Source organism: Phyllobates terribilis, unplaced genomic scaffold, assembly GCF_046119375.1.
Source record: "Phyllobates terribilis strain yellow unplaced genomic scaffold, ASM4611937v1 Scaffold_11__3_contigs__length_659146591, whole genome shotgun sequence".
Taxonomy (NCBI): domain Eukaryota; kingdom Metazoa; phylum Chordata; class Amphibia; order Anura; family Dendrobatidae; genus Phyllobates; species Phyllobates terribilis.
In genome coordinates, this window is record NW_027362771.1 from 5,701,776 (window position 1) to 5,726,874 (window position 25,099).

Below are 25,099 nucleotides of genomic sequence, written 5' to 3' on the forward strand. Positions count from 1 at the left end.
TACAACAGCTCACTCTGTGACAATTAAAAACACTACTATGGATATGAGCATTTATAGTTTTTGAAGTTTTTTGAATACTTTATCTCCCTGGAGTACCCATTTAAATATTATTTTAAGCTTGTCACTAGGCAGTCACTTTAACAATTATAATGAATTTGTAAGGAGGCTACAAGGCGGATCCTTACCTTTTAGTCTGCCTTCTCCTGTGACTTTTTGGAATCTGTAGCAATAATAAATCTTTCATTCACTGCAATAGAACTGTGTATTCCAGTACAAGTGCACTGAATGTCCCTTTTTAAGTCACAGTATGTCCTGACTTTTTAATTAGTTTTAATAATTATAAGCAGATGTTCTACCAGTGTGAAAATGTCCATTTGTAAGTGTGGAGATAACATTGTATCATTATTGCATTCTCAATTTTTTTTATTTTAGAAAAGTAAATGCATTTTCTAAATATATTAGCAAACAGAAGCTCAGCTGGTCATACGGTCACATTCTCTGTACAGGTTTGATTCCCAGAATTTCAAATCCTTTAGACATTACAGCAGCGGTAGCATCGCACAGTAACATTCTGCTCATATTCACTTTGACAATCTGACCTACAAAAGAAAGAACAGGACCGTTACAATACTTCACAGTCTGAGATTATTACATACAGATACACACAAGCGTAACTGGAAATATTTCCTGAAGTTAAAGCAAATCTGTCAGAATTATCAACCCTCCTAAGCAGTCTATGTGGGCATGTAGGTCATAGGAAGCTGAATGTTACCTGCGATCCGATGTCTTGTTCCAGAGATATCCATGCTTTTCTTATACATAAATGAGCTGTTAGGAAATATGGGCCCGACACTGATCTGCAGAAGAATCTCCCACAAAAACTTATGTTAAATGAAAGTTACCAGTGTGTATCATGTAACTAACAAATTGCAAACAGTTCAATTGAACTTTGGGTCCATACAAACTCATTTGCTGCAGCTTTTACAGCTCTGCTGTATTGCAACAATATTGCAACCCTGCCTGCCTGTGAGATTGAGGCTGAAGCAGTGAGAGGAACCTGCAGATAGGTCAAGTATAATCACACACCGATCTGCCTTGAAATTTGGAGAGCAGATAAGATATCGAATTGCAGAGCTCAAGGTATCACTTTATTCAGCTTCCTATGACCTACATGCTGATGACCTTAGGAGGGTTGAACCTACTGACAGATTCCCTTTGCTGCCACACACTACAATACTATTTGTAGGTATTAAACGTTGCTTTGCTATATTTGATAACTATCGTTATTATTTTATGTTGGCTCACAATGATTAAAATTGGTTGATCCATGTGGACAACCCCTCTTGAACTCAAGGCCACCCAGCTAATCATTAAGGTAGACCACACATATTTAAGGGAAATATAGTACGAAATTGTGCAAAATTCACACTAATAGCAGGGGTTCTTTTCAGTAATGGGGTAAGAGGTTGATAATAGTACAAGCCTAAATAGTAGGGAAAGAATTCAGCACACAATTTGAAAACTGGTGTATAAAAGTTGCAATTTTTAGTTCAAGAAGTAGTTTGGCAAAAAGTTACAGACTTTCATGCACTGAGATACTGGAAATTTTCTTATTTCTTATCCTCCCTTTACAAGGCAAGCATGCATGCCATGATTTGGATTTCTCTCATTGCTACAGCTAATTAGGCATTAACTGCTCCCTTCTTGGATCAAACTACCCAACCAGATAGTATGCATTAAGCTATCTAATATTAATATGATAGAGCTTTACTTGTTTGCTCTATGATGTCAGTTGTCCTTCGTTTTGGAATGTAATCTTTATTATTATTATTTCAATTACCAGTCTGTCTGTCCTTTTCCACACAGTAGCAGTTATCATAGAACTCTGTGAAGGTGGTGGCCAATTCATAGAGGTAATCACATAGTGTGTGCAGTAAGAGGTCGTAAAAGATCTTCTGCAGAATCTCAGGGAATCTGAGGATGCATTTTCCAAGTTTCCACTCCTTCTCATGCTGCAAACCTATCTCTGTTTCCTGAGCAGCTTTGCGCAGTTGCCCATCACTGATATTTGCCAACCTTGCAATTGACCTGATAAAAAAAGCATATGCAGAATACATATTTTTTCAGTTAGTTAAATGGATTGTTTTACCAAAATAGCCCAACTTAACTAATGCTGATCAGGTATACAGCCACATACTATACGTCCACTAGAAAAGTATTACATTGAAATAAATGGCCACTCATCTGCCGACCCCCATCAGTTCCTCTATTTGGTTTTTCACTGGCTTACTTTGTCTCATGCATTATATGGCGTTTCTACTATTACATGTAGTCTACTTTTTCTAGGCTCAATATGTCCCAAGGTATATAAATTATTTAGTGTTTGTAAAATGATAAACTTGCATTGTCATGATATTTCCATATTTTTTAAGCACATTATTAGCTAAATAGCCTTTTATCCATTGTGTTTTTATATTATATTTATGTGATTCTTAGAGGATTCACATGAATGTGATTGCCATTAAGGAGAATAGGTTAGGGCGATCTTTGCTTCTCACATTAGGTATTTTTGATCCTTGCTGTGGCTTATTTGCCACCATTTTTCCTGATGTGTCTTTTAGTCTGACTTCTTCCTACCATTATGCATTTATTTATTAACAAACTTTATTCACTTTATGGATATATAATTGGTAGCTCCATTTGGATTTTTTTTCTTTTCCTTGATTGGGTTTATTACTCATTTTTATTATTTTCCCATTTGGAAAATTCATATGGGTTTCATATATTGTTAGTTTACGGCAGGTCAGCACAACATATGGCCTGTGGGACGCATGTGGCCCGTCAAAGCATGTTTTACTGTCTGCGGAGAACCAGAAGACTCCGATTCTCATCCTCCTATATTCAACTGTATTTGCATCTTTCAGATGCGAATAAAGTTGAACACTGGCACAGATACAGGGGCAGAGAAGTGCTCATCAGCCCCCGCCATGGCGTACAGCAGAGTGCTGAGGTGGTCCTCATCACATTACTGCTGTCACCGGGGCTATAGCGCAGACATGGCAAGGAATCAATGGGAAACATTAAGCGTTCTATGGAGGAGCCGAAGCTTAAATATCCTACTATAGGAGGGAGAGGTGTTGACGTTACTATGAGGGCTAGTTGTGGTGCAACGGAAGTGTGGGGGAATTGTGAAGAGGGCACAGTATACATAGGAGCAATGCGAAAGATATTTTGGAGAGGGGCAGGGTGTGAGGGGACATTATGGAGAGGGGTAGATTGCAGGGGGGACATTATGGAGTGAGACATGGTGTGTGGGGGCATTATAGAAAGTGACAGTGTGAGGGGGGACATTATGGAGAGGGGCAGTGTGAGGAAAGATATTTTGGAGAATGGCAGTGTGTGAGGGGACATTACGGGGAGAGGCACATGGCAACTACTGGTGCCTTCCTTTCGGAAGGAAAGGCGTGCTTTTGAATTCTGGATCACAATTTTAGGTAAAACTAATTTTGCACACCATGCCGCATTTGCCAAACTCCAGATGTGTAAAAACAGCAGAAGCCCATACAAGCGACACCATTTTGGAAATTACACCTCTCAAGGAAGAGGTGAGATGACGTTATTGAAGCCTCAGGTACTTCAAAGAATTTTGGGACGTGAAAATGAAATACTCCCCCCCCCCCCCCTCTCCCCAAACTGTTACAGGAGAAAAATTGTTGTGCAATTCTCTTGAGTATCACTATACCCCAACTGTGGTCAGAAACTACTGTTTGGGAACATGGCAGGGCTTAGAAGGAATGGGATGCTGGAGCGCAATTTTGGCTGGAATAGATAGAATAGATGAAATAGATGAATTCCATGTTGCATTTGAAGAGCCCCCGACATCTCAAAGCAGCAGAAACAAGTGACCACAAGTGACCCCATTTTGAAAACTACACCCCTCAAGGAATTCATGTATGGGGATTGTGAGCATATAGGTGCCACAGTTGCTTCACTGAATATGAAAAATTGTTGCTTTAGCCCCAAATTTTTCATTTTCTCAAGAGTAGAAGAAAATGGACAACATAATTTGCTGTGCAATTTTCTCCTCAGTGAGTGAATACCCTACATGTAGTTGGAAACTACTGTTTGGGTACATGACAAAGCAAGAAGGGAAGGAGAGCTATTTGAATTTTGGGGTACTATTTTGGTTAGAATAGATTGCGGATGCCATGTCACATTTCAAGAGGTCCTGACACAACAAAACAGCATATACCCCCACAAGTAACCCCATTTTGGAAACTACACGACGTCTCGAGGAATTTATGTAGGGGTGTAGTGAGCATTTTCAGCCCTCATGTGATTCAAAGAATTGTATAGCATTGGGCTGAGTAAACGTAAAATTACCATTTTTTCCAATAAAATGTTGCTTTGACCACAAGTTATTTTTTTTTTAAAAGGGACAATAGGAGAAAATGAATGGTACAATGTGTTACACAATTTCTCCTGCGTATGCCAATACCCCATTATATGGTCGAAAAACATTTTTGAGGCACAGTGCAAAGATCAGAAGGGAAGGAGCACCATATTGGAGTTCAGATTTTGCTAGAATGGTTTGAGAGCGCCATGTCACATTGGCAGAGCCCCTGACACACCAGAAAAGCTGACCCCATTTTACAAACTACACCTCTTAATGAATTAATCTAAAAGTGCAGTGATCATATTGACGCCAGAGCTGTGTCACAGAATTTAATAAAAATTAATAATAATAATTTTTATTTATATAGCGCCAACAAATTCTGCAGCACTTTACAATTAAGCGGGGACATGTACAGACAATAAATTCAATACAAGGTAAGACAGTTTAAACAGTTAAATTAGGAGTGAGGTCCCTGCTCGCAAGCTTACATTTTACAAGGAAATGGGGGGACACAATAGGTGAAAAGTGCTGGTTATGTCTGGCAATTATAATAAATAGGGATTTTCATATAAAGCTGAATGATCCGGTCATCAGCCAGTATCTTTAAGTGCAATACTCAAGTATCGCGTGCAGTTATTGGGTGCATGGAGGGTGTGGAGACAGAGGAATATTAGGGTGCAGATTCTGAATAATATTTAGATGGAGGGGATAGTAGTTGAGGTAGTAGGCTTGTTTAAAGAGATTGGTTTTTAAAGCACGCTTGAAGACGTGGTGGCTAGGCATCAGTCGGATCGTCTGGGTTAGTGCATTCCAGAGAACTGGCGCAGCACGAGAGAAGTCTTGGAGACGGAGGTGCGAGGTTCGTGTTATGGGGGATGTTAGTTTTAGGTCATCTGTAGAACAGAGGGCATGCGTAGGGCAATAGAGATGAGATATAAGGCGGTGCAGAACTGTGGAGAGCATTGTAGGTGAGAGCGATGAGTTCACATTGGACCCTGTAGTGAATGGGCAACCAGTGTAATGACTGGCACAAGATGGAGGCATCAATGAAGCGGCTGGACAGAAATACGACCATGGCTGCCGTATACAGGATGGATTTGAGAGGAGAAAGTTGGGGAGACCGATCAGAAGAGAGTTGCAGCAGTCCAGACAAGAGTGAATAAGAGTGACAGTAAGAGTTTTAGCAGTTTCAAAGGTGAGAAAAGGTCGGATTCTGGAGATGTTTTTAAGATGCAGATGACAAGAGCGAGTGAATGATCGAATATAGGGAGTAAAGGAAAGGTTAGTGTCAAATATGATCCCAAGGCAGTGGGCGTGCTGCTTTGGAGTTATGGTTGAATCCTCCAAGGTAATTTCGATGTTTGGTAGAGTTAGGTTAGTAGAGGGTAGAAACACAAGAAGTTCAGTTTTGGAGAGATTCAGTTTAAGATAGAGGGAGTACATGATGTTAGAGACAGCAGACAGACAATCCTTGGTATTTTGTATTAGTGTAGGGGTGATGTCAGGGGAAGAAGTGTATAATTGGGTGTCGTCAGCATAGAGATTATACTGGAACCCAAATCTGCTGATTGTTTATCCTGTAGGGGCAGTGTATAGAGGGAAGAGGAGGGGGCCTAGGACTGAGCCCTGTGGAATCCCGATAGTAAGGGGACGAGGAGAGGAAGAGGAGCCGGCAAAAGATACAGTGAAGGAGCGGTCAGAGGAGAACCAGGAGAGAATGGTTTCCTTGACGCCTATTGAGCGGAGCATAGGTAGGAGGAGCTGGTGATCCACAGTGTCAAATGCAGCAGAGAGATCCAGGAGAATCAGCACGGAGCAGTGACCTCTGGATTTATCTGTTAGTAGCTCATTAGAGACTTTAGTGAGGGCAGTTTCAGTGGAGTGGAAACCAGATTGTAGGGGGTCGAGAAGAGAGTGATCTGAGAGTGGATTAGACGGGAGTGGACCAAGCATTCCAGGAGTTTAGAGATGAAAGGAAGGTTAGAGACAGGTCTGTAGTTAGCAGTGCAGTTCTGGTCAAGGGATGGCTTTTTAAGTAAAGGGGTTATGATGGCATGTTTAAATGAGGCAAAGATACCTGAAGAAAGAGAGAGGTTAAATATTTTAGTCAGGTGAGTGGTGACCACTGGTGAGAGAGACTGCAGGAGATCTGAAGGAATGGGGTCACTGTTGCAGGTTGTAGGTCGAGGTTGAGAAGAAATGAGGAGCTGGGTAGCTTCTTCTGTAACAGGCTAGTGAGCTTGAAGTGCGGCAGGGAAGGGGATCCAGACACTAAGGAGATTGGGCTGAGATATCCTGATGGATGTGGTTGATTTTTTCTAGGAAATAAGTGGCCAGATCCTCACCGCTGAGGTTGGTGATGGGTGCCTGTGCTTTAGGGCTCAGGAGGGAGTTTAAGGTTTCAAAAAGTCGTTTTGAATTTTTAAATAGTGAAGTGATGAGGGTGGTGAAATAGGATTGATAGGCCAGATGAAGGGCAGAGTTATAGGTTTTGAGCATGAATTTATAGTGGATGAGATCCTCTGCTAAAAGAGATTTTCTCCACTGATGCTCAGCACACCTTGAGCAATGTGTTTGCATTGTGTGCCAGTGCTGCCGTTGTCTGTGTCGGGTCTTTCTGCGCGTAGAAGGTGCAGCTTCATCTAGGGCACGCTTCAGAGTATTATTGTAATGTGACAATGCCAAGTCTGGACAGGAGAGGGAGGAGATGTGGGCTAGAGATGTGTGTAGATTGTATTAATGGTACGTGTATTCCTATAAGTATGGTAAGTGGGAATGTCCTGGGTAAGGAGACAGTTCTTGACAGAGAAGGAAAAGAAGGTTGTGGTCTGAGAGCGGGAGAGGGGAGTTAGTAAAGTCATGCAGCGAGCAGAGAAGGGAGAAAACCAGGTCCAGAGTATTCCCGTTTTCATGCGTAGGAGAATTAGTAAACTGTGAGAGGCCGAATGAGGTGGTTAGAGAAAGTAGATGAGAGGCAGATTGGGAGAAGGGATCATTGATGGGGATGTTAAAGTCTCCCATGATGAGGGTGGGGATGTCACAGGATAGAAAGTGAGGAAGCCAGGAGGCAAAGTGATCCAGCAACTGGCGGGAGGAGCCTGGAGGGCGATACACAACCGCCACACACTTGTGACCTCTAAAATAACGTGACACCATAGGAACAGAGACCATACGGAGTCCAAAGTGACTCCATCTGATTTTATCTGAATCGCAATTTTTGAGGTTTGTACAGAAACCCTGTCGTAAGCACTCAGCGGAGAGCACAGAATAAATGTGACCTGAGCCTTATTCCGAATTTTGGGACGCAGAATGAATAAATAGACAACAGTACAAGAATAGTTCATATTTTTATTTTTGTGTGGAATAAGTGATTTGATGACTTTGTTCTTCAACTCTGTGATTACAACGATACCAGATTTAAATTTTTTTTTTTTTTTGCGATCACAGTAAAAATGCTTTGTTTTTGTTTTTTTTTCCTTTACAAAAAAGTTATTTCATGACCCAGTTGCTTTATTTTTTTGTCGAACAGAGCTTTTTGAGGGCTTATTTTTTGTGCGACGAGTTGTAGATTTTTGTTACCATTTTGGGGTACGCATCGTTTTTAGATCACTTTTCATTCAGATTTTTCAGACACAAATGAACAAAAACAGCAATTCAGTTGTTTATTTTTTTTTCCTCGGTTCACTGTGCGGTAAAAGTGACAGATTTATTCTTTGGGTAAGTACGATAGTTCGATTATGGTGATACCAAATTTATATAATTGTTTATGCTTTGCTACTTTTACGCACTAAAATCAATATTTTACAATTACAGCTCTCAGAATATGACTGCAAAAAAAGTATAACTGTTTATTTTTTTGCTGAATGAGCCCCATATTAGGGCTTGTTTTGTGCAGGACGGTTTGGTGTTTTCATTTAAACCATTGTTTTGCATATAACTTTTTTGATCCTTTTCATTAAATTTTTTGTGGGTCAGTATGATGAAAAAGTGATATATTAGGCGTATTTAGTATCAAGTGCTCACTGAACGGAACAAAAAAGTTGACAGTTTTATAGTTTGTGACGTTCAGCAATACCAATTATGTGCATTTTTTTATTTTTGTTGTAACACAAAGGCTATGTTCTTCGTGGCTAATTGTGTTTATTTATTTATTTTTTTTTAACTTTCCCACTGTGAGACATGAATATTTTCACTTTGATCACGGTTCTCATGCATTGCAGTACCTGTGTACCACAGTGCATGAGACCTGTTAGTGTCTCACTGTGACATTTTCAAAATTCTCAATTCCGAGGTAAAATCTGTATTCAGTGAAGACAGACTTTCTCATTACTGAGATAGGAGATGGCAGTTGCTACTTACAAGATTCTATGTAGACGGGAGGAGCTAAAGGCAAAGCTCCTCCCTCCTCTCTGCATAGAAGTGTATCAATAGCAATGGTAAAGTCTGTCTTCACAGAAAACAGATTTTACCTCAGAATTGAGAATTTTGATTTAATGAGTTGACTTTTGTGTTTTCATTGGCTGTAAGTCATAATAGTCAGCATTAACAGAAATAAACACTTGAAATAGATCACTCTGTTTGTAATGACTATATAATATATGAGTTTCACTTTTTGTATTGAACAACTGAAATAAATTAACTTTTTGATGATATTCTAATTTAATGAGATGCACCTGTATATAAAGTGCTTTATACTCATGATGATTCCCAGACGGCTTTTAATTCTTTGAAATTTGAAGATTTTCTTTATACTTCTGGAAACCATGAGCCTTGAAGACACCTGCCTTCCACATTTGCGACCCATCCTTTCTGTCTGGCGTCTGTAGTGATTTGAATAGAGGGAAGGAGTACCCAATCTACTCCCTTTTCTTAAGGCCCCGTCACACTTAGCGACGCTACAGCGATCCTGACAACGATAGGACCTGTCAGGGATCGTTGCTGGGTCACTATGTGATCGCTGGTGAGCTGTCAAACAGGCAGGCTCACCAATGATCAGGGGAGCAGCGACATTGTGGAAAGAATCGTTCCACGATGTCCTGCTCCTGGTTACCAGCCTGCTGAAGCAGGAGCAGGCTGGTAACCATCGGGTTACTAGGGGCACACGCGCACCTAGTAACCCGCTGTTTATCATGGTTACCACTCTGCTACGGTGAGCGGGAGGTTACCGCTCACTTTAGCAGGCTCGTAACCATGATAAACAGCGGGTTACTAGGTGCGCGTGTGCCCCTAGTAACCCGGTTTATCATGGTTACCAGCCTGATCGCTGCTCCCGCTGGTCACACACAGCGATGTGTGCTGACCAGCGGGAGGGCAACGACCAAAAAAAGGTCCAGGACATTCTGCAGCGATCAGCGACCTCACAGCAGGGGCCTGATCGCTGCAAAGTGTCACACATAGCGACATCGCTGGTGAGGTTGCTGTTGCGTCGCCAAAACCATGACTCAGCAGCGATCTCGCTAGCAATCTCACTATGTGAGACGGGGGCTTTAGGTTCGACGGGGCTGTCCACCAAGAAAGGGAAGCTTTTAGATCTGTTGACAGTCTCATCTTTTTGTCCAGTACGGATGACCATTTCTTTCAGATCAACAGGATTGACTTTTGTAAGGGCCTTGAGTGGGCGTGGGCCCATCTTATGCTGGAAATACAAGACGTCATAAGGCCTAGGATTCACATGACGTACCTGATTGTCGTGGAATTCTTCCTCTGGAAATTTTGGATTTTCACACCGATTTCTTCCTGCTTTATTATATACAGGGAGGAATTTTGAAGATGAGAATTCAAAAGCACCCCTAAGAATACTTTTTCGGTGCTTGGCTGGAGATGCGATTTCTCCCAGTTGATACCCCATCCTAGGGATTCTAGTGTCTTGATTGCATGTTTCTGTTGTTGAGTAGAAGAGACTCCAATTCGGCCACTAGAAGCATATCGTCCAGGTAGGGAATTATGATTGTGCCCTGCTTTCTAAGAAAGGCTGTCACCTCTGTCATTAAATTCGTAAAGATTTAGGGAGCAGATAATAGGCCGAATGGCAGACAGGTGAACTGGAAATGATATACTCTGTTCCTTTGGTTCTAGGGCGAACCTCAGATATTGCTGAAGGTTTGGATGGAAACGAACATGATAATATGCATCTCTCAGATCTAGGGTGCACATTACAGAGTCTTTTTCTATTAACGGGATGCTGGATGTTATTGTCTCCCATCTTGAACCTCCTGTATTCTACCCAATGATTTAGGGGTTTTGGTTTTATGACCGTACGGCGTTTGCCAAAAGGTTTTATTATTGAAAAGAGGGAGGAATAGTGCCTCGTATCTAGATCTGAAGGAGGTACTTGTTTGACCGCGCCTAGAGATTCTAGGGATATTATATACTGCCAGATGCTTTCTGAGGCTGAGAAAGATTGAGGGCGGGTAATCTGAAAATGGTGTGGGGGAGGGTGGGAAAACACCAAGGTTACTTACCGGTAGCTGTTTATTCCTGAACCCATGACAGAACACCTTGAGAGAAGGATCCGCCCCATCAAGGACAGGAAACCTTCGGAAATAAAAGAGCGGTACCTCTCCCTCTCTTCAGTTGATTACAGAGCATTGAGAGGACCTCCAGAAAAGGTTAGACACATAACCAACACCTACAATATATAATATACATATAATATACATATACAGTACAGACCTAAAGTTTGGACACACCTTCTCATTTAAAGATTTTTCTGTATTTTCATGATTTTGAAAATTGTACATTCACACTGAAGGCATCAAAACTATGAATTAACACGTGGAATTATATACTTAACAAAAAAGTGTGAAACAACTAAAAATATGTCTTAGATTCTAGGTTCTTCAAAGTAGCCACCTTTTGCTCTGATGACTGCTTTGCACATTCTTGGCATTCTCTTGATGATCTTCAAGAGATAGTCACCGGAAATGGTTTTCGCAGGTTAACAGCAGCTCAGATTAGAGACCAGGTCAATGCCACACAGAGTTCTAGCAGCAGACACATCTCTTCAACAACTGTTAAGAGGAGACTTTGTGCAGCGGGCCTTCATGGTAAAATAGCTGCTAGGAAACCACTACTAAGGACAGGCAACAAGCAGAAGAGACTTGTTTGGGCTAAAGAACACAAGGAATGGACATTAGACCAGTGGAAATCTGTGCTTTGGTCTGATGAGCCCAAATTTGAGATCTTTGGTTCCAACCACCGTGTCTTTGTCCGTCTCATGCTGCACATAAAACATCTGCATCTCTGGCTGCTATGGGCATAAAAGGGGACAAACTTATAGTGTGAGCCCCATGCTCCCCTGACCTCAACCCCATTGAGAACCTCTGGAGCATCATCAAAAGGAGTGTCTATGATGGCGGGAGGTAGTTCACATCTAAGCAACAGCTCTGGGTGGGTATTCTGTCCTCATGCAAAACAATTGGAAGCAGAAACCATCCAAAACCTGACAAATTCAATGGATGAGAGAGTTCAGAAGCTCCTTTCGAACAAACGGTCCTATGTGCAAATGTAACATCACCTAGAATAAAGTTTTGAGTTGAAAACTGTTTGATTTCAGTTTGTAATAACCTGCTAATGCTTATAATTTCAAAAATGACCATTTTTTTGTTCTTTATTAAAATGAAAAGGTTGAAAACTCTGCTGTGCATAATAATTTGGAACATGCATTTTGAGTGCAGTTTGAGTTTATTTTTTTAAAAATATACTGTTATCATAGGCAGTTTGTACAAAAACCTTTCAATTGAACTCTAATAGTTATTTGACTGGAAAATTACAATGACTGCAATTCATATAGGTAATTTGGGAAAATCTGAGAAAATATTATTTGCATAATTATTTGGAACACGGTGTAATTCCACATGTGTTAATTCATAGTTTTGATGCCTTCAGTGTGAATGTACAATTTTCAAAGTCATGAAAATACAGAAAAATCTTTAAATGAGGTGTCCAAACTTTTGGCCTGTACTGTATATGTGTGTATATATATATATATATATATATATATATATATATATATATATATATATATATATATATATATATATATATATATATATATATATATACACAACACCCAAAAAAGTGCACACCAGGGTGTTAGAAAATAACAGGGGGAAAAAACTACGGGTGCTGTCATGGGTTCAGGAAAAACCGGCTACCAGTAAGTAACCTTGGTGTTTTCCCCTCACCGATGACACCACACCTTGAGAGAATTTTGGAGAATTATGAGCACCCTAGGGAGGGACCACCGCCTGAAGTACCCTTCTCCCAAAGGTAAGGTCAGAGGAGTACAGATCCAGCTGATAGTGCTTATAGAAGGTGGATGGTGTGGACCAAGTAGCAGCTCTACATATCTGATCGATTGAGACGTCTGCTCTCTCCGCCCAGGAGGCTGCTACAGTTCTGGTGGAATGAGCCTTGACATTGTCCGGGGCCGGAACTCCTGTGGATGTATATGCTAGACAAATGGCCTCCCTAAGCCACCTGGAAATGGTACCCTTGGACACCCCGTGACCCTTCCTACTACCTGAAAGGCCAGGAACAAGGAATGGTCCTTCCTCCACTCACTAGTCATGTTAATGTACTGTAGTAGGGATCTCCTAACATCCAAGTTATGGAATCTAACTTCCCCGGGGTTTTTCGGATTGCTGCAAAACAAGAGTAGTACAATCTCCTGGTTACAGTAGAATCCAGACACCACCTTGGGAAGATATGCCGGGTCTGGACGAAAGGTGACCCTATCATCATGAATTTGTGTGTACGGAGGATCGACCGAAAGGGCCTGCAGGTCACTCACCCCATTGGCTGATGTTAAGGCCACTAAGAGGATGGTTTTAAGGGTGAGGATCTTTGGAGAGACGTCCTGTAGGGGCTCGACCGGGTCATTGGTGAGTGAGTTCAAGACCAGATTCAGGTCCCAGGAAGGAACTTTAAGAGACCAAACCGGTCTTTCTCTGGCACAGGACTTAAAAAATCTAGAGACCCACCTGTTCCCTGCCAGGTTACAATTATAGAGCGCCCCCAAGGCAGACACCTGAACCTTAAGAGTCCCCGTGGCTAGACCAAGGTCACGCACCTTTTGTTAAAACTCCAGGATTTCCCTGATTGGAGGCTTATCTGATAATGGGGCATCTATAAAATCTAGGAATTTCCCCCAGACTCGGCTATAAATTTTAGATGTTATTGGTTTCCTACTACCCAGTAGGGTACAGACTAAACCTGGTAAAAACCCCTTGCTACTTAGTAGTGACCTCTCAAATTCCACGCCGCAAGATGGAATCCTCTGGCTTGGGTGTGGAATACCGGTCTCGGAATGAGAAGGTCCAGCCTCTCTGGTAGGACCCAGGTATCTGAAACAGACATTAGACTAAGCAGGGAGAACCAGGGTCTCTTTGGCCAAAAAGGGGCTATAAGAATTATACTGACCCCATCCTCCCGAATTTTCCTCACCACTGCCAGAACCATTACTAACAGGGGAAAGGGCATAGGCCTTCCTGACCTTCCATGGAATCTGGAAGGCATCTACAGAATGGTGATTTTCTGTTGGGATCAAGGAACAGAATTTCTCTACCTTCCTGTTTGCTCTTGTGGCGAACAGGTCTATGTCTGGTTGCCCCCATAACTGGACAGTCTGTCGGAAGACCAACAGGTTAAGACTCCACTCCCCCTGTCTTAGGGTGTGGTGGCTGAGAAAATCTGGTCTTGCATTTTCCACCCCCTTATATGTAGAGAACTGAGGGATGGGAGATGTTGCTCTGCCAGATGTAGGATTCTGTCTGCCAATGTCATCAGGGAGCGTGACCTTGTCCCCCCCTGGTGATTTACATAGGCTACTATTGTCCGATTGTCGGACCTGACCTGGACATGGTGACCCTGAATGTGAAGAAGGAAGCCTAACAGGAATTTCTCCACTGCCCAAAGTTCTTTTAAGACTGAAGATGCCCCCATCTCGTGGTATGCCCAGTGACCCTGTACTGAGAGCTCTGCTAGATGATCTCCCCATCCGGAGCCACTCGCATAGGTTGTAATCACCCGGTCTACTGGTCTGGACCACTGTATGCCTGAGGTCAAATTTTCCCTGTTTGTCCACCATGAAAGGGAATTTACAGCTTCTAGGGAAAAAGATAGCTTTCTTTCTAAACGCCCATTGAAGGATCTCTACGCTGACAGGACCTCCCACTGAAGAAGTCTCATATGCCCCTGAGCCCATCTGACTGCCTGACTGCTGGGAGACAGGCTGTCATGGAGCCTTGGAGGGATATTGCCTCTCTTAGGGACATTACCGGAGAATCAATGGCCTTCGAGACTAAACTGATTACTTTGCGGACCTTGTCTTCTGGGAGGAAGCAGGCTTGGAGACGAGAATTTAGGATTAGACCCAGGAAGATTTGAGTCCTTGAGGGGGTTAATTTAAACTTTTGGATATTTATCAACCATCCTAGCCGTTGCAACACCGCCGTGACTTCTAGAAGTTGACTGGAGCAGTGGACTGCTGATTTCTCTATTACCAAAAAGTCGTCTAAGTAGGGAACGATCACTATGTTTTTGATTCGTAGAAAGGCTGTTACTTCTGCTATTAATTTCGTAAATACTCTCGGGGCTATGGAAAGGCCGAAGGGTAAGGGCGTAAACTGAAAATGCCTCAGTTCCTCCTGAATGAACAAGGCTACTCTCAGATATTTCTGGTAGTCTGGATGAATTGGGACATGATAATAGGCGTCCTTCAAGTCTATTACTGCCATAAAGCAATTGTGGTGCAAGAGCTTCACTGCCGAGCTCACTGACTCCATTTTGAAAGTCTGGTTCTCTATCAACCGGTTTAGACTCTTGAGGTTGATGATGGTCCTTAAGGACCCATTTGTTTTTTTTATCATGAACAGAGGGGAATAGAATCTCTTCCCTCTTTGTGATATCGGAACTTCGAGAAGGAGCCGTTTATCTACTAGCTCTAATATTTCTGACTCCAGAGCTATCTGTTCTTCCTGGACCTTCCTCTTGGGGATAATCACAAAGGTCTGGAGAGGAATCTGGCTGAATCGCATCTTTAGGCCACCACTCAAGATATTCAGAATCCAGGGGTTTGATGTAACGGCTTCCCAAGCTGGAATAAAGTGGGAAAGTCTTCCCCCTACCTCCGGCCTGGCGTCATTGGGAAGATTTCTTAGTATTGGAGGACGGTCCTCTAAACATATAGCCTGACTCCTTTTTTGATTTGGACTCCCATCTTCTCCTGTCTCCTGGAGGGCGACCCCGATTAAATTTTCTTCTCCGAAAACGTAATCTTTTTGAGTCCCCTGAGAAACCTTTGCTCCTATCTTCAGCCTTCTCTAAAAGGTGATCCAGCTTCTGGCCAAACAGGAGTCTGCCGTCACAAGGGAGGGAACATAACTTATGTTTAGATTGTAGGTCACCCGGGCAACCCTTGAGCCACAACGCCCATCTGGCAGCATTAGATAAATTTGCTAATCTAGCCGAGTCTAACTGAGTCCGCTGAAGAGTCGGCCAGGAAGTCCGCTGCCTGCATTAGGGGCAGATTATCCCTTTGGACGCCTGAATCCTCCAAGGGTAGGGATGATTTTTTTGGACGATCTGGCAACGACCCCGTCAACTTTGGGGATTTCATCCCAAGGCTCAGAGTCCTTCTCCTCAAAGGGATGCCTTCTCTTAGAGAAGGAGGGTAAGGCCCCTGATCTTTCTGGTTTCCTCCCTCCATTCTCAGTCAATGAGGCCCTGAATTTTAGGGTTTATCGGAAAGGAACGTCTCTTTTTTTCTCCAAGGCCCGCGAACATAATGTCTTCCCGGGATCTGGCTGCTTTCTCCTCCACCCAAACCCATAGTTGATCTGACCGCTCTGACCAGCTTGTCCGTACCCTCAATTGGGAAGCAGGGTCTACCATTATACCATGAAGAGGACGACAATGAATCACTCAGCCATAGATCCTCGGACTGGGAGGAATCAGAGTCGGAGGAGATATCCTTATGGGATTTTTTTCTTCCCCCTAAGTAACCCCTTCAGGGACCCTTGAACCTCTGCGTGGACTATGGATTTTAGATTGGATGCGAAATCCAGAGAACGTACTGCTATGGTTCTATTAATACAGTTTGAGCAAAGCTGTTTTTGCCAATCTATGGGAAGGGAAATTTGACATAGGGCACAAATTCTGTACTTTTGCTTGGAGCTACTCTTCTTAGGCTCCTACAGAAGGAAGCACATAAAAGACTTCCCATTACTAAAAGGTGACATTCACGAAGATCACTCAGCCCTGAAGTCACAAACGGGTACCGGATTCAGAGGCTGTGGTGGAATATGCGATGATTCCTTTCTGGATGGTTCAGAGGCATCCGATACCTTACTCTTGGGGTTGCCACTACGATTGCTTGAGCGGCTGTCCCTGTGAGAGACATCAGTCTGCCTCTTCCGTTGCTAAGGTGGTGGTGGGGGGGGGGGTTAGCTGCTGCTCCTGACTGTCTTGGTCAGCCATGGTTTACCCAGACTTGTGCGCTGGAGTATGAGCAGCGCTTCCAGTATAACCGCCCCTTTTAAATAGGGTCAACCAGAACCTCGTCCGGTACAAGGGTTCTCCCCCCACCCCCCAGGCCGAGGCTTCAAAAAAAAAAAAAAAAAACGGCCGGAAATCGCTTTACAAGGTGCTGCCATCTTGGATCGGGCGCCGCCCCCCTGACGTCACTAGGCACGCCTCTCCCAGCGTCCCGTGACGTCATACCCGGAAGTTGCCTCTCCAAAATGCGGCCAACTGAGGTGGCAGGGGGAAGGCGGCGCAGCGGTCTGAGGGAAACCTGAGCATGCCTCACCGTGTGCGCCCGCTCAGACACAGGCCCCAAGGGAGCCTCCCCCCCAACCCGTATAGCATCAGGGTCTATTCGAGGGACCAGAGGAAAACTGGGCTGCTCTATCTCCCCCCCCCTCACCTTCTTGTAAGACCATCTATCCGACTTACCCTGGCCCTTATAGTCTCGTCTAGGGGACCGACGGGATTTACAAAACGGCTGGTATTTCCTTTTTCTTGTCCGATGCCCTTTCAAAGATTTCGTCCAGGACAGGACCAAAGACCTGAGAACTGGAAAAGGGGCAAAGGCACATTGATCTAGCTACAGAGGTAGCTGCAATATTGGTTTTAATAATTGCAGCGGACGTTTCCCAACATTTTTTTTTAGCATACTTTCTGCCTTTCTGTCCATTGCATCATTCAGACAAGAGGAGTCCACAAAGGAAAATAGACCTTTTTTTAGCAACTTTTGCAATGGGAATATCTACTTTGGAAATTTCTTACCATAGTTTAATTTCATCCAGGGCTTTAAAGTCTCTTGGAATAAGGAGTCTTTTCTTTGTGTCTTCCCACTCTTCCAATATCATCGCTCTTATGGGCTCGTTAACGGGAAATACCCTATTTCTTTGTGTTCTCAAACCTAAAAACATTTCATCCTGCCTGGAATGGGATGTGTGTGTGTCCTCTAATTTCATAGTATGTCTCACTGATTTAAGTAAATCATCCGTATATTCAGCTGAGAACATATATTTCCTCTGAAGGTAACTGGGAAAACATCTCTTCCTCTCCTTCTAGACTCTGTTCCGACGCTGGGTATAGATATTCTCCTTCCTCAGATGACTCCTCTATTTCCCACCTAGGTCTCTTATGGTGGGAGGAGGGCTGAACGGTCTGGGGCACCTGGTGCATTTGGGAGGGTAAGAGGTTAGAAACTGTGTTTTGAACCACTTCTTGGATCATGGAACACATGTCGGTTAGAAATGACGCCTTTTCTTCTCTGAGAATTTTGGCAATGCATTCTTTGCATAACTGTTTTTTGTAGGAATCCAGCAGAGTAGAATTACAGGATAAGCATTTCCAGGATTTCTTAGAGGAAGATCCGGATCTCTGGGTTCCTCTATCCTAAAGGAAATTTAAAGGATTTAAAGGAGACACGAGAATTTGTATTTGAATTTGTATTTAAAACCCATTCTATTGTGGATCAGGAGATTAAGGTAGATATAAACCAGGGCCTATACTCACACTACCCAGGGACTCTGGTGGAGCTTCTGACCATGCAGGATTGGAATCCATTGTTATCAGAAGGTGTGTGTATGTAAGGGTACCCTTTATAGGGTCTTACCTGGTTCAGGTGCTGTGAGGCACACCCCCTTCATCAACCACTGCTATCTCTGCAGGGATGTTTTGCCTTGCTGCCCAGACCCAATGGCTGAACGGATGGCACCATGTAAAGGCCGGCGTGCGCTCCTACCTGAAACACACACGTCATCATAACGCGCCCCGGAAGTGATCTTTGCCCCCGGGGCACCTGCGCAGGTCAGATTCCGGAAGACTGCCACCTCCAGAGTGCGCCCCAGCCGGAAGTTCGGCCGGCAGACAGCGCACGCACTCACTGTTCAGGGGGAAGGGGAGAGATCGATTCCCCTGGCTCACAGGTACATTTGATCTTCTTTAGACTTCCTCTGCTGCGACCTGTCCCGCTAGGGACAGGAAAAGAAAAACTGAGGGTGAGGTGAGGGGGGCTTTTAACCTCTCATGTATTTCCTGTCCCTAAAGGATACAGGGATACAGAAGAATTACCTCCTGTCGTGATGGACGACCTGGCAAAAAATATGTTTTTTGCATCGCTTTATTCTGAGAGCTATAACTTTTTTATTTTTCAGCTGATGAAGCTATGTGGCTTTTTTTTTTTTGTGGTACAAGATGACGTTTTCAGCGGTACTATTTTTATCTACATTCGTCTTTTTGATAGCGTTTTATTCCACTTGTTGTTAGGTGGTATGATAAAGTATCGCTTTTTGCTTAGTTTATTATTTATTTATTTTTTACTAGGTTTACCAAAGGGGTTAACTAGTGGGACAGTTTTATAGGTTAGGTTGTTCCAGATGCGGCGATACCAAAGTTTTTTTCCCATAATAATATTTACATATAATATAATTTTTTTTATTATTATTTAGTGATTTTTAAGAATATATTTTTCCAATTTTTTTTTCACTTTTTTACTTTGTCAATTATGGGACTTTCACTTTCTGCAGTCTGATCGCAGTCAGGCTGTGTGCCCACTATGCGTTTTCCAAGCGTTTATGCTGCGGAATTTCCGCAGTGTAAACGCTTGGGAAACGCTTGGTAATCCATCCCCCATGGTACCCAATGACAAGACGCAATGTCAATGCCCATGCTGCGGATTTATCCGCAGCGTTTATTCTGCGCTCAAAAATCCACAGCATGTCCATTAATTTTGCGGAAGCACTGCGTTTTCGCCGCCATTGACTTGCATTAGAACGCATGAAAAGAGCATCACTGCATCTGCAGATGCGCATTCCATGCATTCTAATGTGTGGATAGTACCCGGGTGTGGAGGACAGGAGACTCTCCTCCACACCCAGGTACCATAGAACCTGTAAAAAAAAGAATAAAATAAAAAATAAAGATTATATTCACCTTCCGAAGGCCCCCGGACTCCTTCTCTGTGCTTGCCGGCAGATCGCAAAGGACTGTAGGACCTGCGGTGACGTCACAGTCATGTGACGGCAGGTCCTTCAGTACAGGGCACCGCGATCTGCCAGCAGCCAGCAAAGGAGCGCAGCAAGACTGCAGGGGCCATCGGAAGGGGAGTATAGATTTATTTTTTTATTTTTTACCATTCTCTCGAGTCACACTACATAAATCCATGCTGGTTGCATGGATTTATATAGTGTGACCTAGTTGTCAAGCACTTTCCAAGTGATGGTTAAAATCGCTTGGAAAGCGCTTGACACCCGCATGCGGAAATGTGAAGAACGCTTCATTTCCGCATGTCCCTGGCAGGAAAAACGCATGCACAATCCGCATGTGTTTTTTTCTGCCAGGGAGATGCAGAAAAGCTCAGGAAAAAATCCTGAGCATTTCTGCATCGTGGGCACATAGCCTTATAAGGTATAGCAGTGCAAGATCACCGATACACCTTACAACCTGTCAGTGCTGCAGACTCAAGTTAGTCAAATCATCAACTAACTTACTAGTGCCTGGTGACCTGGATGTCGTCAAGACATCGGGTCACCATGGCAACGATCGGGACGCCGCGATGACATCGCGGGGTCTCCGATCAAAAATTAGAGGGGCTTCTGTCTCTCTGCTCGCTAAATGCTGCGATCGCTGTACCTGAAGTGCAGCATAAGACCCGCCCATCGGTGCATCCGTCACATGAATGCAGGTCGCCGATGGGTTGGCATGACCACCCGGGGTCAGTAGGAGACTCCTGTGGTTGTCATTGCCCATCTCCATAGCAGATGAGCATTTCTGCAATACCTTGAACAGGCGATCAGATGAGCAAAGCTATTGAAGCATGTGAAAAAATATTTAAAAATATATTATATAAATATATATAAAAAAGTTCAAGTCACCCCCCCCCCCCTTTGCACCATTCAAAATAAAAAAACAAAAAAAACCACGCGTTTAGAATCGACCGATCAATATATAATAAGAATCCGATTGGTAAATGGTATAACGAGAAAAAAAAAACAGACTGCCAGAATTACGTTTTTTGGTCGCAACGTTGCAATAAAATGCAATAATAGACGCTCAAAACACTTATCTTCACAAAAATGGTATCAATAAAAACATCAGCTCGACCCGCGCAAAGAATAAGCCCTATCCAGCCCCCAGAAAATGGAGACGCTACGGGTCCCGGAAAATTGCGCTTCTTTTTTTTATTACAAACTTTTGATTTTTTTTTTTCACCACTTAAATAACAAAGAACCGATACATGTTTGGTAACTCATAATGAACTGGAAAATCATACTGGCAGGTAAGTTTTAACATTTAGTCAACATGGTAAATAGAAAAAAAAAACTATTGTGGAATTGCACTTTTTTGCAATTTCACAACACTTGGAATTTTTTCCCACTTTCCAGTACACGATATGGTAAAACCAATGGTGTCGTTCAAAAGTACAACTTGTCCCGCAAAAAACAAGCCCTCACATGGCCATATTGACTGAAACATAAAAAAGTTATGGCTCTGGGAAGACAGAGAGCAAAAAAACGAAAACTGAAAAACCCACGGTCGTTAAGGGGTCAAGGAGGTAGGCGTTTAAGTATCTAAGTCTACCATAAAGAGGAGACTTCATGAGAACAAATGCATAGGATTTTTATTTGGGTTGGTGGAGCACATATATGGGACTTCTGTTATGGGGACCCTTGATTTCTAGCTACGTACATATCCTCAACAGTTCTCCTTTTTCACTTACTCCACTGGGCACACTTCTTTTGGCATGCTTCACTCAGTGCTGCAACTTCTGATGGGAAGAAGGCCTCTGACAAAACTGCAAGTGTGATGTTACAACATGCCCCCATGCGCTGACTAGGCCTCAGCTCATTATGTCATGGCATGCACATTGAAGATACGGCGCACAATTATGTTAGAGGACTTTTCTCCGCCAGAAGCTGCGATGCTGAGTAAAGCAGGCCAAAGAATATACACATGACTGGAGAGACCCCTGGAGCATACTAGGGAACATTCAATTTGCATTGAATAACGTCAATATGAATCTGTTTTTCCTGACAAATTTGTCAAATTTGAACCTCAGCGGATCATAATACGTATGTGTGTAACCACATGATGACAAGTACCCATGCTCAGTATTTTACATCAGTATTTGTAAGCCAAAACCAGAAGTAGAACAATCAGAGGAAAAGTATAATAGAAACACGTCACCACTTCTGGATTTATCACCCACTCCTGGTTTTGGCTTAAAAAATACTGATGTAAAATACTGACCAAAAACTAAACGTTTAGAGAGTGTTTTGTGAGTGGGGAAAATGAGAACACATACCATTATTACAAAAGTAATGGCGATTGCTAGGAAGCTGGAATGTAGTTAGGGACTATTTGAACACGCAATGGGGAAGGAAGACTGTAGATGCAGTGACGTGGCAGTTCAGCCAATGAAAAAGAGGCAGTGGCTGTCATATGGGCCTTTTTTGATTCACCCCACAACCTCTCCAGTTCAGTAGATGTGAAGGGATAACAAGTGAATGTCACATAAAAATATATTTTTTAATCATATTATCCACTTTTTTTCACATTTTTCTGTGAACATATGTACGTGTTTAGTAGCTTATATCAGCAAAGTGAGTTGTGGCACAACCCCTTTAAGCATGTGAAATGCATGCTCCATGAGGTTGTGATCTGGTGATTGACATGGCCATTGCAGAATATTACACTTCTTTGCCTTAAAAAACTCATGGGTTACTTTTGCAGTATGTTTTGGGTCATTGTCCATCTCTACTGTGAAGCATCATCCAATCCACTTGCTGCATTCGGGTGAATCTGAGCAGAAAGTACACCCCTGAACACTTACAGGGGTTTTCCCATGAACAAAAGTTAATTTAAATCAATAGATCTTGGAAAAATAATCATTTCCACAATTGGATGTGATTAACCACTTCGCACCAGAGCCTGTTTTTGCCTTCTTGACCAGGCCAATTTTTTCAATTCTGACCACTGTCACTTTATGAGGTAATTACTCTGGAATGCTTCAACGGATTCCCCTGATTCTGAGACTGTTTTTTCGTGACATATTGTACTTCATGATAGTGGTAAAATTTGTTCGATATTATTTGCGTTTATTTGTGTAAAAAACGGAAATTTGCCGAAAATGCTGAAAATATTGTAATTTTCAAAAACGTTGAATTTTTATGCCCTTAAATCAGAGAGATAAGTTACACAAAATAGTTAATAAATAACATTTCCCACATGTCTACTTTACATCAGCACAATTTTGAAACCAAAATTTTTTTTTGTTAGGAAGCTATAAGGGTTAAAAGTTGACCAGCGATTTCTCATTTTTCCAACAAAATTTACAAAAACATTTTGTTTAGGGACCACATCTTATTTGAAGTGACTTTGAGGGGCTTTTATGACAGAAAATACCCAAAAGTGACACCACTCTAAAAACTGCACCCCTCAAGGTGCTCAAAACCACATTCAAGAAGTTTATTAACCCTTCAGGTGTTTCACGGGAATTTTTGGAATTTGGAAGAAAACAATGAACATTTAACTTTTTTTCACAAAAATGTTACTTTAGACACAATTTTTTTATTTTCACAAAGGTAACAGGAAAAAATGGACTACACAATTTGTAGTGCAATTTCTCATGAGCGCTCTGATACCCCATATGTGAGGGAAAACCACTGTTAGGGCGCACTGCAGGGTTCGGAAGGGAAGGAGCGCCATTAGACTTTTTGAATGTAAAACTTGTTTGAATAATTAGCGGACGCCATGTTGCGTTTGGAGAGCTCCTGATGTGCCTAAACAGTGGAAACCCCCTACAAGTGACACCATTTTAGAAACTAGACCCCTTAGGGAACTTCTCTAGATGTGTGGTGAGCACCTTGAACCCCAAGGTGCTTCACAGAAGTTTATAATATTGGGCAGTAAAAATAAAATTTTCACATTTTTCCCACAAAAAATGTTTTTCATCCCCTAATTTTGCATTATCATAAGGGTAACAGGAGAAATTGCACGATGAAATTTGCTGTGCAATTTCTCCTGAGTATGCAGATACCCCATAGGTGGGGTAAAACCACTATTTAGGTACATTGCAGGGTTCGGAAGGGAAGTAGCACCATTTGACTTTTTGAATGTAAAATTTGTTTGAATAATTAGCGGACGCCATGTCGCATTTGGGGAGCCCCTAATGTGCCTAAACAGTGGAAACCCCCCACAAGTGACACCATTTTGGAAACTAGACCCCTTAGGGAACTACTCAAGATGTGTGGTGAGCATCTTGCACCCCCAGGTGCTTCACAGAAGTTTATAATATTGAGTCGTAAAAATAAAATTTTCACATTTTTCCCACAAAAAATGTTTTTTATCCCCTAATTTTGCATTATCATAAGGGTAACAGGAGAAATTGCACCATGAAATTGTTGTGCAATTTCTCCTGAGTACGCCGATACCCCATATGTGGGGGAAAACCACTGCTTTGGTGTACGGCAGGGTTCGGAAGAGAAAGGAGCGCTATGTTGGCTGGGATAGGTTGCAGACACCATGTCACATTTGAAGAGTCGCTGACATGCTGAAACAGCAGAAACCCCCACAAGTGACCCCATTTTGTAAACTACACCTCTCAAGGAATTCATATAGGGAAGTAGTGAGTATTTTTAAATTTATACCATTGGGCAGTGAAGAAAACAATTATATTTTTACCACAAAAAAAATGTTTTACCCTCAGATTTTACATTTTCACACAGGGCAATGGGTAAAAATGGTGCCGAAATGTGTCACACAATTTCTTCTAAAAGTGGCAATACCCCATATGTGGCTGTATCGTACCGCTTAGCCATACGGCGAGATCTGGGGGGACGGAGCGCTATTTGACAATTGGAGAACAAATTATTGTAGAATAGGCATTTGGATTTGGGAGCACAAAATTTTCTTAATTTCTTTTGGGGGGCAAGAGCCATTTCGCTTTTCCAGAGCCTTTCTGCTACCAGTAACTTGGAAGTCCCTTATATTTTTAACAAATGACGGACCTGAATAGGGACTAGCTTTTTTTGAGGACTGAGTTGAAGCTTTTATTGGGAACATTTTACGTAACATTTATCCGGCGCTCTAGGCTGAGCACTTACATCGGGGTTTCCATCTAAATTTCCAAGTGATGTAATTCAGATGAAACCCCTGCGGGATCCATTCACTGTAATGAGGCAGCAGAGT

At 42.6% G+C, this 25,099-nt stretch overlaps 1 protein-coding gene across 4 annotated transcripts in view; it reads right to left on the bottom strand.

Annotated features, from left to right (window-relative positions):
* Window positions 1-402: 402 nt before the first annotated feature.
* The window catches only part of RARS1 (arginyl-tRNA synthetase 1), a 265,471-nt gene continuing 240,774 nt past the window's right edge, over window positions 403-25,099 (bottom strand). For all 4 annotated transcript variants that reach the window (XM_073651111.1, XM_073651108.1, XM_073651110.1 and 1 more), the window contains 2 exons: window positions 1,841-2,088; window positions 403-599 (listed from right to left, as the gene is read on the bottom strand). In XM_073651111.1, the coding sequence (XP_073507212.1) occupies window positions 490-599; window positions 1,841-2,088 (358 nt within the window). In that variant the 3' untranslated portion in view covers window positions 403-489. The remainder of the gene's footprint in view (window positions 600-1,840; window positions 2,089-25,099) is intronic.